General features: G+C 45.3%; 1 protein-coding gene across 1 annotated transcript; it reads left to right on the top strand.

The window, feature by feature from the left end:
* The first annotated feature begins 9,338 nt into the window (after positions 1-9,338).
* LOC123090741 (uncharacterized) lies at positions 9,339-14,249 on the top strand. The gene is made up of 9 exons (XM_044512076.1): positions 9,339-9,699; positions 10,131-10,217; positions 10,332-10,718; positions 10,836-10,971; positions 11,104-11,266; positions 12,251-12,379; positions 13,112-13,306; positions 13,453-13,575; positions 13,680-14,249. Exons 1-9 carry the CDS (start codon positions 9,453-9,455, stop codon positions 13,779-13,781), a joined length of 1,569 nt encoding a protein of 522 aa, XP_044368011.1. The 5' UTR covers positions 9,339-9,452; the 3' UTR covers positions 13,782-14,249.
* Positions 14,250-16,037: the final 1,788 nt, after the last annotated feature.

The following is a 16,037-nucleotide window of genomic DNA, read 5'->3' as shown; positions in this document are numbered from 1 at the left end:
GAGATGGAACCCTAACGCATGGAGGAGAGATGAATCTATGGATGGGCTCGCTGGCACACAGTGAACGAGTCGATATTTTATCTCGGGGACTCCGATGCACAAACAGGAGGCAACGACTGGGCCGGCCCGATTCTGTAGCGCTCATTGTTGCATCATTCTCAAAAACAAAAAGCTCATTGTTGCATTCTCTAAAAAAGGTCAATTGTAGCAACCTTTTTGAAACAAATCTAACTTTTCTCGGAATACGAATATATTTTATTGTAAAAGAAAATATTTACTGAAAATGCGAACAACTTTTCAAATTTCTGAAAAATGAAGTTACAATTTTCTAAAAAAATGGAATCATATAAAAACAATTTTTTAAATGCTTTTTTACTGTGAACAAATTCTGAAAATGCGGATTTCGTAAATTCCAAACAATATTTGAAAACACACAAAAAATCTGCTTTTTTAATCTAAAAGCATTTTCTAAAAATTCCAAACATTTTTTTAGAAAAAAAGGTAACTTTTTTGAAAACATAGAAAAGAAAAAGGAAACAAAAAAGGGACACTGACCGATCAGGGACCTTGTAGAAGGTTTTCAAAATTGGAAACCAACCTGTGGTTGGATGGTTAGAGGGACTGTGGTATTCCCAACCCACCAGGGTTCAAATCCTGGTGCTTGCATTTATTTCTGAATTTATTTGCAGGATTTCCGGCGATGCGCATTTAGTGGGAGGAGACGTTCCCGTCGATGATGAGGCGCCTACGGTGACTTCGTAAATCTCAAGTTGATATGCTTATAAAAACAAGGGTCATATACATTTCAGCCCCTAACTCGAACCCACTATTCAGATTTACCCCTAATTTTAAAGTGTGTCCAAATTTGCCCCTCTGCCGTTAGGTGCCTTTATAAAAATATCCTTCTGTGTCATTTACGTCTGCTCACGGACGGAGAATTTTGCCGAACACCAGCTTCGAGGGTTTCGCTTAGTGTTGCCGCCACGGACGGAGAATTTTTGGCCCCTAGCATCTGGCTGCCATCTAGGCACTGAGAGGTGAGAGGACCTCGCATCTTCAAGAGTTCCTTTTTCTTCGTCATCGTCGAGTGATCGTCATTTTTTTTTAGAATAAATTTACTCCCGTTCATTTGGCGGTGCCATGAGATTAGACAGTTTCTGTCCTCGCAGATCCGATTATTCGGATCTGATGAGTTTATATGTTGGCATGTCAAACTTCTTTTATTAGTTCGACTCTTTGTGGAGTTGAAATCTTTGATCGATATCGTGGTGAAGATATTGTGGTCCAGCGACCTACACTTTTAGGGGATCATCCCCGGCCAAAGAAAAAACGTACGTTAATCGATCAAGACTTCGCATCTTTTTGGATAGGCGACTCAAGATGCTTTCAGAAACCATTATTTGTAATATCCGTGTGGGTGAAAGAGTGACAATATTGTTGCTCCAGTTTAATTGCAACCTCTTTGCTGAAGTCTTTGGAGTATTTTACAACGAATTTGTCCGAAAACACCTTGTTCGCATACCTGGAGCAAAAAATTCGTTGTAAAATCTTAGTCATAAGAGTTACTTTATATTTTTCTTGGGTTTTCGATCTAAATTAGCGTACCCGTAATTGTTACGAGTATGAATAAATTGAATGTGCGTTTCTTAAAAATAGTTATTCATGCCTCTTTTCGTGGGCACCCCTTGAAAAAACCCATTTTTTTCTTCGGTATATACGGAGGGAATAGAGGTCGGCAGAACTACTTCGAAATTGCTGTACGGACGACAGTCACCGGCCGAACTTTGAACGACGGGAGGAGTGGACGGTGATGCTCACTTTTGCTAATTGCATGGATGGCTTGATGCGCTGCATCGTCTCTAAATCGTCCACAATGTGTCGGCTGTGTAGCAGCGTTGAACTACTTTTACAGGAGGACGAGTTGTCGTCGTCGTCGTCGTCGTCCTGGTCACGTGATCCAAAACCCACTCCCGCCACCGGGTCGGTCGGTCCCCGCGGACGGCCGGGAAAGCCGACGGCGAGAGGGACGCCGTTCCAACCCTGCTGCGCGCGCGCGAAGGCGCCAAAAAGAACATCTCCAGTTCCGGTCTGCAAAGGGACACGGCCAAAACGACGAAGGTGCTCTGCGCTCTGCGTGCATTGCGTGGGATCGGCCCTCTTCTTTTCCCTCCTTCCTTGAGACAACGACTCGCCAGCTGACGGGTTCACCGCTCCATGCATGTCTCATCATCGATCATCTATCTACGTACAAGCCAGGATCATGCACGTCCGATCGGCTGTTTTCGCTGTCGCCTGGGAGCTTAATTGGTGCATGCACAAGAATTAAAACTTGAAAGATGATCAGCTTGAGCTGGGGCAGAGAGAACCGTGTTATATACTCGTATATTCTGATCTCACGTTATTTTCACTGAGACCGACTGGTATGGAATATTGAGGGCAATTTGCTATGGAATTGGTTCTCCAGACTATACAAAAATTCTAAGAAAGGTGATATTTCGTTCTAGAAGGACTAGATGGAGCTTATAAAATATATCTTGCTAAACATTTCTAATTTATTCACATGACGAGAAAGCCTAACCTCACCGTCCTAAGAAGACGACAAGAATCTATGACGGAAATCCGTCGACTACGTCCAGATGGGCAAACTCAAGGAGGTTCGAAACCCGGAAGGCAAACACGAAGAAGAAGCGCCGCCAACCGTTCAAGCGCCGCAACTGCGAGGACTAACAAATCCTAACCTGAACTACTAATGGAACGAAGGCACTTGAATTCCCCTCCCCGTCACCACCCGCCGGAGCAGCACGCAAAGGGGAAGCGAATCCACGCATTGTCGGTGAAGTCTGGAGGGGAGAGTTTGCCCTGGCCGCCTAGAGTTAGGTGAAGAAAATAAGAGGAAGTTAGAATCTGAGTTTTGATCCTATTTACTCCCTTCGTTTCCTTTTAGTCTGCATATAACTTTTGTCTGAAGTCAAAGTATCTTTAGTTTGACCAAACTAATAGAAAAAAATATCAACATTTTCAATGCCAAAGGAATATCTTTAGATTCATTATGGAATGTAGTTTCATGTAATAATTTTTTGATATGGTAGGTGTTGATATTTTTTTGTCATACAAATTTGGTCAAAGTTTGTAAAATTTGGCTCGATACAAAACCATACGATTTTATCACATTGCCTCAACTATTGGGGGTTCATTGGCGACGTTTTTGACACCGCAGACCCACCAATCAGGCGCCACACGCGTGCCAAAGGAACGGCTCTTGCTCGGAGCCAATCCACAGGCAATTAAGTGGACCAAAGCGCGTTTGTGGAATAAAAACGGTGATTAATAGAAAGGGAAATATAATAGGAATTCTTAGTCACTTTTTCATGTTGCATAAGTTGGGTCCTTGTACTATTCTAGAAAAAGAACAGGAAAATAAAAAATTAGGTCCTTGCGTGAGAGTAACAGAGGAGTTCTAGTTGGGATACATCTATCCCTTTCTAGTTGGGATACATCTTTTGAGCTTTGTGGTGAGGGCGCAAATCGAGCTCTTCCGTGTGCATCGTGGCCACCGGAGGCTCATGCATTCCACGCGCGCCAAATTGTTTCTTATAATCATACATATGGATAGTCCTTCGCACGCCATGGAGAAAGACACGCTGGAAGTGGAAGCGGAGCCGAAAAACGGAAAAGAAATGGGCACCGACGTGTAGGAGTAGCACGTAGTGGGATGGTAGGGCACCAGTTCCCAGCACTCGACGGGATCGCTCCTTCTCGAAGGAAGTTCCAGAAGGGGGCAACGAGAGCCGTGCACGCAGCAGGGACAGGGAGCGTGACGCGGACGGAGACACGGCACCCGCGCGGCGCGGGCTCACGTCGGCGGGCCGCGGCCGCGTCTCCTCCTCGGATCGCTCGGCCCGGAAGTGGGAGGAAAAGATTCCCCCGGCCACCGCCACCGCGACACGTAGCCGGCTCGCCGTCACCGGAGAACGGCGCGTCGTCTACTGGTCGACAGAGCGCACTCTTCAACCAATCTTGTTACCGCTTGCCAAATGTGCGGGTCGTCTTCTTTCTTACTGCGCCGTGCGTGCGAGGAGCGGAAATTTCTTTGGGAGCGACTTGTTGGTTCAAACAAGGCGGCACGGTGGGGTGGGGTGGGGTGGAACCGTCGGATGAATTGGCTGAATACTCACACCCTGCAGACAACACGGGCACAGGTGAAAGGTCTCTGTCCGTGAGCGTGAGGACGGGTCGCCGCCGTAGCAGTGGCCTTCCTTGGTGTCATGATGGGCGATGAGATCATTCTGGTTCTGCGACGTCGACTAATAAACCCTTTTCTTCCCAACTGTTGACCTACCTGGATGATGATTAAGCAGCTAACACGCGATACAATATAAACATGTCGCTTTCATTTTATTATATATTATATAATAGTAATAATAAGAAAGAAGAAGATGCTCTACATGTATCTTGTGATCTTCAGGGCGGCGCCTTGACCCATCCTAATAGCGTGCGGCCATATGACACGCCAAAGCCGGACTCGACACGGAACGCGTCGTGGCTGCAAACCGTTCAAGTTTTGCAGTACGGGTGATACAGGTCCGACAGCAAACAAGTTCAATGTATTCCAGATACTAGTAATAAACAATCGACGATCAACAGGAACATATTACTACGTAGTACTTTTTTTTAAGAACATTGTTTTTTGAAGAACATCAAGGAGGCAACTCGAAAACGACGACGCGTCATCAGAAGCTTCAGCGCCGGAGCACAGAAAATATTATATAGTATAAAAATATATATTAATCTATGAAGCCGATCGAGGCAAAAGAAAAAGGTGGCACTGTCTTTTACGCTCAAACGAAATGATGACGTCGGTGGAAGTGCCGCCGTCCTTTCGCTCCCAGCGGCACTGGCGTCCGGCTGCTGCGACGGCGCCGTGGACATTGTCCACGTACACCGGGAAAGGTTCCCAGGAGAGACAGCCTTCAGACCAAGTAAGCATTTAATTTAGTCGTGTGCCTCGCCTCATCTGTCACTTCGCCACTTTTGCCGTGTGCCTCTGCAGCATCCTTTTCCTTTTGCCTTCACAAATACTACATCAATCCATGCATGATCCATCGGATTAGCCAGCGAGTGGGCACGCCAATGTCTCTTCGATTCAAGATTCAAATGAGCTGTACATGATTTCCAGAGATTCTTATTCTTCATGTGGTGTTACATTTGTAGGATTAAACATATTTCCCAAGGATTCTCATATAAAAGTCTACTATCAACTCATTGTTTTTTCTTGTGTAAACTTATGAATGAATAAAGGAGAAGAAATTTATCAAAAAAACAAAACACAAAATCGTAAAGGGTACAACTTGCGTGGTGGTGCAATCTTTTTTCTTTTGATAAATGTAGTATAAACGCGGGCACTCACATACACGTCTCGTTTCTATGAATGTATACATGCACTACATATCTCTATGAGCACATTTGAAATACTGAGCCAACCAATTTTTGCAATCTTATATTTTTTTTATTCACAAATTATTTTGAAGCACGCGAATAAAAGCAAAGTTCAAGTGCTAAGGGTTCGACTCCCGCCCCGAGCCTAAGTGGGAGTAACATATACGGCGGACCAACTTTAAGACATCTAAACAGGCAACCATTTAGGACATCTTGCCCATGAGCTTGAAGACATTGCCCCGGCGGGATCTGAAATCCTATTGGACGCGACACTAGATTGGGCAATCCGACGATGGAGGAGATAAAATGCACACAACACATAGGAGAATGACCTGTCCTAATGTTCTAAATAAATTAACACGGCACATGTTTGACCATCTAAATAGGCGGCCAGCATGGTTTACACACTTTTTTTCAACAAATTGCTCCACAATGTTCTATATGTTCCTCCTAATTTGTGGCTGATGGAGAAACACAAGCAGGTGGTTTACCACTGTATAGTGATTGCCACAAGCAGGGAGGTTCTGGTTGTAGGCCGTCGATGAGCCCTAATTGTTCCTCGTCAACATCATACATTGTTCTCACTATCGTTCCTTCGGTCCGATTGACGCTCTCCTCCTTGCAAACACTCCTCTGCATTTTGCGGTGCCAATGTTCAAGCATGTGTCACCCAGAGCGCGTGATTCTATGATCTGGTCAATGTGTCTCGTGACTTCACCATCACTGACAAGGCAGACACATGCTTCGATGGTCCCGCTGGTGTTTCCTCGCGCATGTGCCCTACTATCGTGGCGGTGTTTCACACAAATGATACAAACCTAAACGTGTGACACATCCTAGTTCTATCGAACAAAATTCTAACATTACTAGGTTTTTTTTCTTTGGAAGTAAATTATATTATTTGTTGGAAGCAGTGTTGATAAATACAAATACTTCTATACATTGGAAGCAAGCAATGTTTTACTTGAGAGAAAATTCTTTAATCATTCGGGATCAATGTCGACTGAAACATTTTTTTTTCATTGTAAGCAGATTAATGCTAATGAGACAATTTTTTGGTCGTCCAAAGCACATATTTTCTATGTTGGAAACAAAACACTAGATTGGAGATCTTGTTGGACAATGGAATAAAAAGAGGTAATATCATCGGGAGTCGTAGAACTTGCGTTCGATTTTCAGTTTGGTGCTAGAACTTTAAAAATACAAAATTGCACGCACTTAACTTGACTCAAGCGTGCACATACAACCCCAAAATGTGTATGCAGACATACCTGTGTGTATAGCCCACCTGCCAGTGAGTGATTGCACACACTTTTGCATAGAACTCCCTTGTATTTATTCTATTGTCATAAAAGTCAACAGTGTGATGTTTTTTTGCATAAAACCCCCTCACAATTTTTTATTTGCAGGAACACAAAACACCATACTGCCCAAATTGACACTAAAAATGGGTGAGGCGGCACTCGAACCTGCGACCCAGGCTTACAACACTAGAAGTTTACCACTCCACCAAACATGATCACTCGCCATAGCCCATTTGAGCTCCACGAACACCTTTCTTATAGTACATGAAGTTCAGTTATCCGAATTAAAAGTGAACATATGTGTGTTGTAATGGCCAACGCGACTTGTTTACTGACCTTTGCACGTGAGGTCGAGACCAGGCGGCCATTTTTTGTGTTATTTTTTATTATGTAATAACAGGTGGGACATCACTCAATACATATAGACTCGCGTTATAGTAGTTGCCTTTTCTGCTAATAAGAAAATTGTGAGGGTGTTAGTGCAAAGATGCATCATCTGAGGGCAGTTACTCACTGACAAATGGGGCCATACACACAGATACATCCACATACACATTTTGCGACCGTATATGCACGCTAGAGTCAAGTAAGTGACTGCAATTCCGTATTTTTAAAATTCTAGCACTAAACTAAACATCGAGCACAAGTTCAATAAATCCCGATGATATTACCTCGAATAAAAATATCCTTGATAAAAAGCAAAACCAAATGTCGCTCAAAATAAACTTACCACAATTGGAAACAAAATTTCTTCATATGGAAGCAAAATTGAATGACGTAATAAGTTTTGCTTCCTAAGCAAACTAGATGATGTGAAATCCTATCTTGCAAGAGTTATCAGCCCCTCTTATGTTGGAAACCATATACTAGAAGGAAACATCATCTGACGGTCTTCAAACAATCTTGTTGGCCACAGAAAGAGAAGCATTCTTGTTAGGAAGCAAAACCAAGTGTTACTAAAAATAAAGTTCACCATAATTAAAAACATAATTTGTCGCATGGGAGCAAAATTGAATAAGGAAATAAACTTTGCTTCGTAAGGAAGCAAAATGCAAGACTTGGAGCATCATTAGTTTTTTTGGAAACTTCAAATGGAAGTTGCTTCGCGTGCTGACCGCACATGCACTAGCGTGTGCCCAAGGGGAAGATGTGCTCTCTTCTGTCACGATAGAGCTATTAGTTTCACCAGTGTCCAACATTAATTGTAAATTTGAAGAACATATCTTATATCTATCTATATGTATATAGCATATCATCAATACAAAAAGACCCAAAACATATCTTATTTTTATCTATATCTATATACCATATCGTCGATATAAAAAGATCCAAAACACATCTTATCTTTATCTATATCTACCTATATCTGTATCTATCTATATCTATATACCATATCATCATCAACCATCAAATATAAAAAAGAATCAAAGGGGCAGATGCTACTAATCCCGGCAATCAAAATAGGTCAATCGAACGACCTACATTGTTTCAATGGCGAGCGCTCAACATGTTTAGCGCACATTAATATTATACCAAATATTAATATAAATGCCAATTACAACATAATTAACGCGCAAACAATATCTTACCTAATATCAACGTGAAATTAACATACCGCCTAACAATATCAACGCGCATTGCAGGCACACATTTACTAGTTAACGCAAAGAGATTATCTCCTATCTCCTAGCTGAAAAAAGAAAGAAAACTATGCTCGCACCCATTTCCCAGGATTAGCCGCTAAGTTTTCGTGCGAGGCGTGTGGTGGATCCAAAAGAGGAAGGAAGGAGAAACAAGTTTTTTTTTTCAAGAGGTAAAAAAACGGAGACCTGACGGTTAGCATTCGTAGTAGTACCAAATGTTGGCAGGAGAAATAGGATGGTGATCGGTGAAGGACCACAAGCCCCACCCGTGGACCATGGTACGCGTGCAGCGCACCTGGATCCGGATGGATGCTTCGTCGAGTCGGTCACTGACTTTTTTCTTCCCCCCCCCCATCACCACCCAAATCTGGTAAATCTGGTCAACGGTCAACGCGCGAAACTGCGCGCACATGGCCTTCGTTTTTTTTTTCCCGGTGGTCAACGCGCCCTTCGTGCGGCCACCGTGCGGTGTAGTAAAATTGGATGCGGCCGCCGGAGACGCCCCTGCGTCGGCGGACGACCGCCGTGCAGAGCGCCCGGCGTCAAATCCAATCTCACCTACACGTACACGGTGCGCGCACAGAGGCCGTCACTCCCACCAGAAAAGAAAAGCCGTGGGCCCCGCCCGAGCCCAGCCAGAACAGAAGGAAGCAGCGGAGGCGGAGGCAGACCACCCACCAAGGAGGACCGCGTCCAGGAGCGCGGCGCCTCCGAATCTCCATTCCCCACCCCACCACCCCGCTGCCGCAGCAGCAGTCGTGTGGGAAGCCGAGCCGAGCCGAGCCGAGCCGAGCCCCCGCAGCATACACGCACGCAGCCAGCGTCTCTCCCTGTTCCTCCATCACCACCACCGCCCCCCCCCCCCTCCCCCCCTCCGCCACCACAGCCACAGAGTTCGCTCGCCCGCCCGCCCGCCCGCCCATAAAAACAAAAATCTCCCACGCAACCGCACCGATCTCCAGCCCGGCCCCGACCCCCGCCCGGCCCCGACCCCCGCGCGGACGAGGCCCAGCCAGCGCCGTGCCCGCCAGCCACCTTCCCCGCGCCGATCTCGGCCGACGGGGCGGGCATGGGCACGTGCGTGTCGCGGCCCAGCGCGTGCGTGGGGAAGCCCAGCACGCCGCGCTCCGGCGACGCGGCGCGGGCCCCCTCGCGCAGGCGCCGCCGCCGCGGGGCCAAGGGCCGCAGGAAGGCGCCCTCCCGCGCCGCCTCCATGGAGACCATCCAGGAGGCCGAGGGCCCCCCCGACCCCTCCGCCGCCGCCGCCGCATCGGCCTCCGGTGACTGCCGGACCTACAGCAACCCGGCCTTCCAAGGTGGGTGGGTAGGGTAGGGTAGGGTAGGTGGGACGCGCTGCTTTCCTTTCCGCCAATCGCCTTTCCTGCCTCTGCTTGTTCGAGGCATAGATGGGTAGATAGATTTGATCTCGGCCCGGGGGACCATGGGGGGCGCGAGATTGCGCGCGCGCGTCCGCCCTTGTTGGGGATTAGATTAAATTACTGCATCGGCGCATCGTGCGCATCTATCTATCTAATCTATCTAGCCACGGCCGGGTACTTTTCTTTTTTATGAAATCGACCGATCGATCGCTTATTGAATTTCACTGGGCGCTGTAATTGGGAGTACTACCTTGGTTAAGTACATGCCAGTTTATTGCGGCCCTCAATGGCGATTCGTGGCATTGTACTCTCAGCTCGTCCGAATCGGCACCCACCTGACGCTGAATTTGCTACTTCCTTTCCTGCAGTCACCGGGAGCATGGAGGAGGCCTGGTACGACTCCTTCGCCATCAGCGAGTCAGACGGCGAGGACGATTTCCACAGCGTGCAAGACGGTAACTACTCTCCGTATTAGTATATCTCTGCAATGTACTTGCCTGGCTACACGCCACCATGTGTTGATTTCATCAAGTCTGTTGAGCATTTGAGCTTGTCTGTTTACTGTGCAGATGCCTTTTCACTCAACGGCTTCGAGAACGAAGCGGCATTGGGTACGAGGGACGCCAATGGCGGGAGCTTCAATGGAGCTGAACACCCCCATAGGAAGCCAAGGTCCAGTGAGCTGCCGAAGGGGCATTTGGAGAACGGTGCGAGGCCCTCTGCTAGCCATGAGGATGGGGCGAGTGTTTCAGGCGGTGCTAGCCCAAGTAGTGGAGGGATACTGGACAATTGCGGTCTCCTGCCAAATAACTGTTTGCCATGTATGGCCTCTGCTGTTGGTGTGAATGAGAAGAAGAGGGCGCTTTCCACAAGCCCGACTCATTCGATGAAGATGCCTTCGTTGAAGCTCTCGTTCAAGAAGAAGTCTGGGGAAGCCAACCCGTCGTCCACACTGTGTAAGCAATTCTCCATCCATCGTTGAGTCATAATAGTTTTTTTCTTCTTCTTATAAAAGCTCAATTACACTGGCGTCATAAATAAAATTACTGAAGAAACATTTGTATTTTGTTCAGTGTCTACAAAGGATTTCCTTGAAAGGCCTATAGCAGGTTCTCAAGTACAGTTATGTTTGCTGGAAAAGAAAGTGCTGAATAGCTGGTCTCATATTGATCCTGGTACATTCAGAGTCCGGGGATCTAACTATCTTAGGTAAACATCATTCACTGATTGTTTTCATAGTACGTACTAGCAACCTTGTTCATTTTCACAATGCACATTTATTTGGGAAGGCTGGATTCTTTTGGGAAGTGACTGACCTTTGGTTCAATTGAAATTCTTCAGGGATAAAAAGAAAGAGCTTGCTCAAAATTGTGCGGCGTACTATCCATTTGGAGTTGATGTATACTTGTCGCCGCAAAAACTCCATCATATATCTCGATTTGTCAAGCTTCCTGATATTCAAACCTCCAGCAAACTCCCACCTCTTTTGGTGGTCAATGTACAGGTGCGTTAAGACTCTGCTAAACAGTTACGCATTTGTCAAAATATATTATCAAGAGTTAACAACATTGTTGATGCACTGATTCAGAGCTAAGGTTCTGCCCACAGTTCCTTCCTAGTGTTTCTTAGTTTCTGTGATAATTACATGTGAAAAGTCTTGTTTGTTTGGGTAGAAACATGTGAAGATGTAACTGTGTGTTTTACATGCTTTGAGCCATCCTTTTGGGTTTAGCTGTTATTATGCTTTTAATATGATGTGCAGTTTGTACATAATAAAATAGTAGCATTACAAAGGATAGAAGTTATTGTATATTTGTATTTGACAAGGCTGCAACATGTTAGGTATTTGCATTTGATGGATTCCTAGGAGAAAGCGGAACCCGTTACTGATTTAGTTTAGTAGAATATAGTATGTGGCTATGTGCCAAATTCAAGTTGAAGAGGACTTGAACCTGGTTGGTGGGCAGTGGGCTTGTACATCCACTCCCCCTCCTACCAGTTGCTTACGTGACCCCTGGATGATTACTAGCTGAGACAGTGTGTTCACGATGAATACTTTAACTTTCAAGATAAGGACACTGCTACAAAAAGCAGAGGCCAAAGGGGAAAGGAGGTTCTGTGGCTTTGTCTTCAGAAAAAAGCAACCTGATTATGAGAGGCAATGTCTTGTTCATCCTACAAAAGAAATCAACAAGCTTTAATTTTGCCCCACATGGCTTTGAACTAGGCTCCAAAGAGTCATTAGTGCTCCCAGTATCAGGTTCCATGATGCAAAAGGGCATGATAGAGCCCCTGATCAACTGTGTCTAAGGAGATTACTGTGCCTGAATTCTTTTGCAGTAGTTCAGTAAATTGTCAGTTGCGTAATTAAGATTGATGAATTTGAATTTTTGCTTAATTGCAGTGTTTTTTTCCTACTGACATTCTTTGCCCCTGTCACATTTTAATCAGTTGTTTGACAATGTCGCCTTTTATGCATTTTTATCAGGTTCCACTATATCCTGCTTCACTCTTTCAGAATGAAACCGATGGGGAAGGCATGAGCTTTGTTTTGTATTTTAGGCTTTCCGAAGGTTACTCAAAAGAGCTTTCACCCTTATTCATAGAGAATATCAGAGTAAGAGTTTTGATGGTTCTCATATATTTCACAGCTTCGCTAACTATTTACGTTCTGTATATATAAATTAGTTATATGTAATGAAGATGGTAGTTCGGATGGCGTAGTGCAGATGCTGTTTGTTTGGTATAATATCCTTATGTTGAGAATGGCCATTTTCTAATCATTTTGTGAATGTGGTGAAAAATTGGTACAATGCCCAGTGAGTAGCTTCTCTAGATGTTGGAAATGGATAAAATAATTAGAATGATTTTGTTCAGGAAATATAGAATATTCTTAAGTTGATGAACAAAATTTTCCTGCATTTAAACCTGGGAATATCAGCTTTAGTGATAACCGAAAGGCAATTTCAGGCCGAGAGCTAAAACCTTTATATTTTACTTAGGTAAAAAGGTATATACTGCATTTTCTTTAAAGTTATGGGCTGTAGGGTCAACATTATAAGCATAAATTCTATAGTTGATCAAGATAAAAACTATAAAAGGTGTATTCTACACAATTTCATGCATTGCTGACTGATGGTTGACACTATAAAATGTGGTTTCAGTAAAGGAGGTTTATTCAGGAATTCAATTTATAAATGATAATCTGCTAATGGCCACCTTTGGCACAGAGGCACTTTTGCATTTGAAAGCACTCGTGAATTAGCATATGTAGTCAGTCCTTTTCCTGTAGTAATTATTTTTAGAAGTCGACAACATTGTGACTCTTCTTGTTTGACTGCCCAAACAGAGGTTGGTTGATGATGATGTAGAAAAAATAAAAGGATTTCCTATGGAAACAAGTATATCATTTCGGGAACGGCTGAAGATACTTGGACGGGTGGCTAATCTGGAGGACCTTCCTTTAAGTGCCGCGGAGAGGAAGCTAATGCATGCATACAACGAGAAGCCTGTGCTTTCTAGACCTCAGCATCAGTTTTTCCTGGTTAGTTGTGCTTTTAGTACCTTTCTAGTAGTAGCACTTAGCTAGTGCGCCACTGAGCAATAAGTGCAATGCTATAAGATACCATTAGGTCCTGTACTTTTGTTACTTGTACAAGGAGCGTGAAAGCATCTTATCTTTTTGTGCAGGGTGATAACTACTTTGAGGTTGACATTGACATGCATAGATTTGGCTACATCTCAAGGAAAGGTTTCGAGACATTCCTGGACAGGCTAAAAATATGCATGCTAGATGTTGGGCTAACCATCCAGGTATGTCACTCATATAACTGTTTCTGAGCTAATACCTCATCGTTTTTACTTTGCCATATGCAAGATGGTTTATTTACTGTTCCTGCTTCTTTTCAACTCTGCAGGGAAACAAACCCGAAGAATTGCCTGAGCAGGTCTTGTGCTGTGTTAGGTTGAACGGGATAGATTATGCAAAGTATCAGCCACTGATGACAAACGGTGCCTGAACTTGGTGACTTGCAAGGACCAGCTAACCATTGTTTGTTTGGGATCTGGGAGGTGGCCTGATCATGCCAAGGCGCGGCGGCGAGGCCCCTCGAGGTTTCCGGCCAGGAAACCGGAGGCGGACTCTCCTCGTCGGTTCACCGCCGTGAGAAGCTAGCGCGAGCGGCTGCATGTAAAATCTGTATATCGTTACATGAGCTCTGACTGCCTCTGCTGCTGTTGTTGCTGCCCGTGATTCTGGAGCTAGTAAATATGGCTAATTTGCCCGTGGAATGGTAGGTTTCGATGCGCCGCCTCGACGAGAAATAGGTTCGGTCGGGCGCACCTGGAACATGAGGAGGACCTGTGGTGAACGCGAGCTGCTTGCGATGGTGTGGAATGTTGAGCACCGGAGGCGTTGTGTAAGTGTAACCCATACCCTCACATGACCTCACATGAGACGAAAAATAATGGAGCATGTTCTGCAAGCCTGGAACACATGATGTTGAGTTGGTTGGTTGGGAAGTTCCCTGACGCCTTAACCATCTCCAGCGAGCTTTGCCTGCCCTTTGTCTCTACGGGCCTGTTTGGTTGGTTCATAGCCACGCGTAAGCACACTCAGCCACACATTTAAGTTAGTTGGGCTAGTTTGATCAAAGTTAGGTGGTTGTTTCGTTTTAGCCACACCACACCTAAGGCAATATTCTTTTTGTGAGAAATGAACCCACATGCTACGCACGCAAAAAGTGTGGCAAAATTAGTGTGGCTAACAACTTAAACACCTAAGGTAAGGTTAGCAAAAAAAAAAAATGTCTGGTAAACTATGACGAAGCTGGTCTGTAGGCAATCTCAGGCACTTGTTCGTAGTTAACCTCGAACATTGGTCCGGTCTCCGGGTTCCATTCCGGATACTCCGAGCCCCTCGTCGAGAGACTCAGACTCTAGACACATGGTCAGAGAAACCCTCAGACACTACGAAGTCCTACTGCAATATGAAGACTCCTAGTTCCACACATCCAATATAAATCTGATTATGTTGTACGTTTTGTTCTGACTTTTGTGGCGACAAAAGGATAAAGTTGAGCAATGAGTGTCTCCCTTTTCTTTCGGCATCCATTCTTATTAGTGTGGCCACCCCATGACTCAAAGTGATTTCACAACACCACAAAACATAGGAAAGTTCAAATAAAATTTTTGAAAGCCACCACCTAAATTCCTTTTACTTTCCGAAGGGGGAGGGCGTTGATGCCCTGGAACATTCACTTGTGGCACTGAAACATGTTCATAGCGCACACACACATTAGTGACTTAATTGTTGGATGTTAATTATAAGAATCCATTTAGAGACCTAGATGTCCATTCAAGACTACAACTACAATCACATGTGCTATAGAAAATGCGGTATTAATGAGAATTAATACACAATACCCTCCTCCAACTACAAACCACTCTTTTTTGTCCTTAAGCTATGAAAACGACCAAATCGGTTCCTAAACTATTCGGGTGGCTCATCTTATCCTTCTGCCCATGTGGCGGTAAACGTAGCCTGCCAACTGGGTAGATGAAGGTCTTTGCACATGTTGTGGACTGAATTTCCTATTAATTTGATCGTGATTCATTAACAAACACCTCTCATATATCAAGGGTATTTCAGTTTCATTTTTTGCTTGTGAGAAATGTTTTGTGAACATCCCTTGTCACGAATCAGCATGCCACGGGTCTAATCATATGATCAAGTTGATGAAAATATGCTCGTCCAGGGCCTGGCTAGGCCACGACGGTGGTGTCCAGCGTTCTGTGGGAGCTTCACGCGTGGTAGTCGGGATGGTTTCCCAGACTGTGGCGGTGTCATACCTCATCCCTTCGGCGCTGTGGTGGCCACCCTATGGCAACTGTAGGATAGTTTTGCGCCGTGGGTTTGGAGTACCGCCTAGATCCGTCTTTGGCGAGCTCTGGTGAGGGCACGACTTGAGTTATGAGGTCGTGAAGGTGGGGCTCGGTGGTAGACACTTAAGTGGTGTGTGCCTTGCTCTGCCAGTGTCGTCGTAGGCGTGCTTGGGCTGTGGCGGTGCGGGTGGCCTCTAAGCGAGCTAGCCACTTTGTTGACGTGGTGCGGTGGAGAGGCGTCGAGCAGCTGGCTCCTTGTTCGGTTCACGTGGTCTTCCACTAGCATTTGGCACGTATTGGTGGTTTAGCCTTCTCCTAAGAGGCTCATCGAGGTGGAGGGTCTCTAGGCTATAGGCGAAAGCTTTGGGTTAGAGGGGTGGGTACCAGCGACG

The sequence above is a fragment of the Triticum aestivum genome, chromosome 4B (genome assembly GCF_018294505.1).
Source record: "Triticum aestivum cultivar Chinese Spring chromosome 4B, IWGSC CS RefSeq v2.1, whole genome shotgun sequence".
NCBI classification, from domain to species: Eukaryota; Viridiplantae; Streptophyta; class Magnoliopsida; order Poales; family Poaceae; genus Triticum; species Triticum aestivum.
Note: the sequence above shows the minus strand (reverse complement) of the source record. Positions and strands in the feature narration are given on the sequence as shown.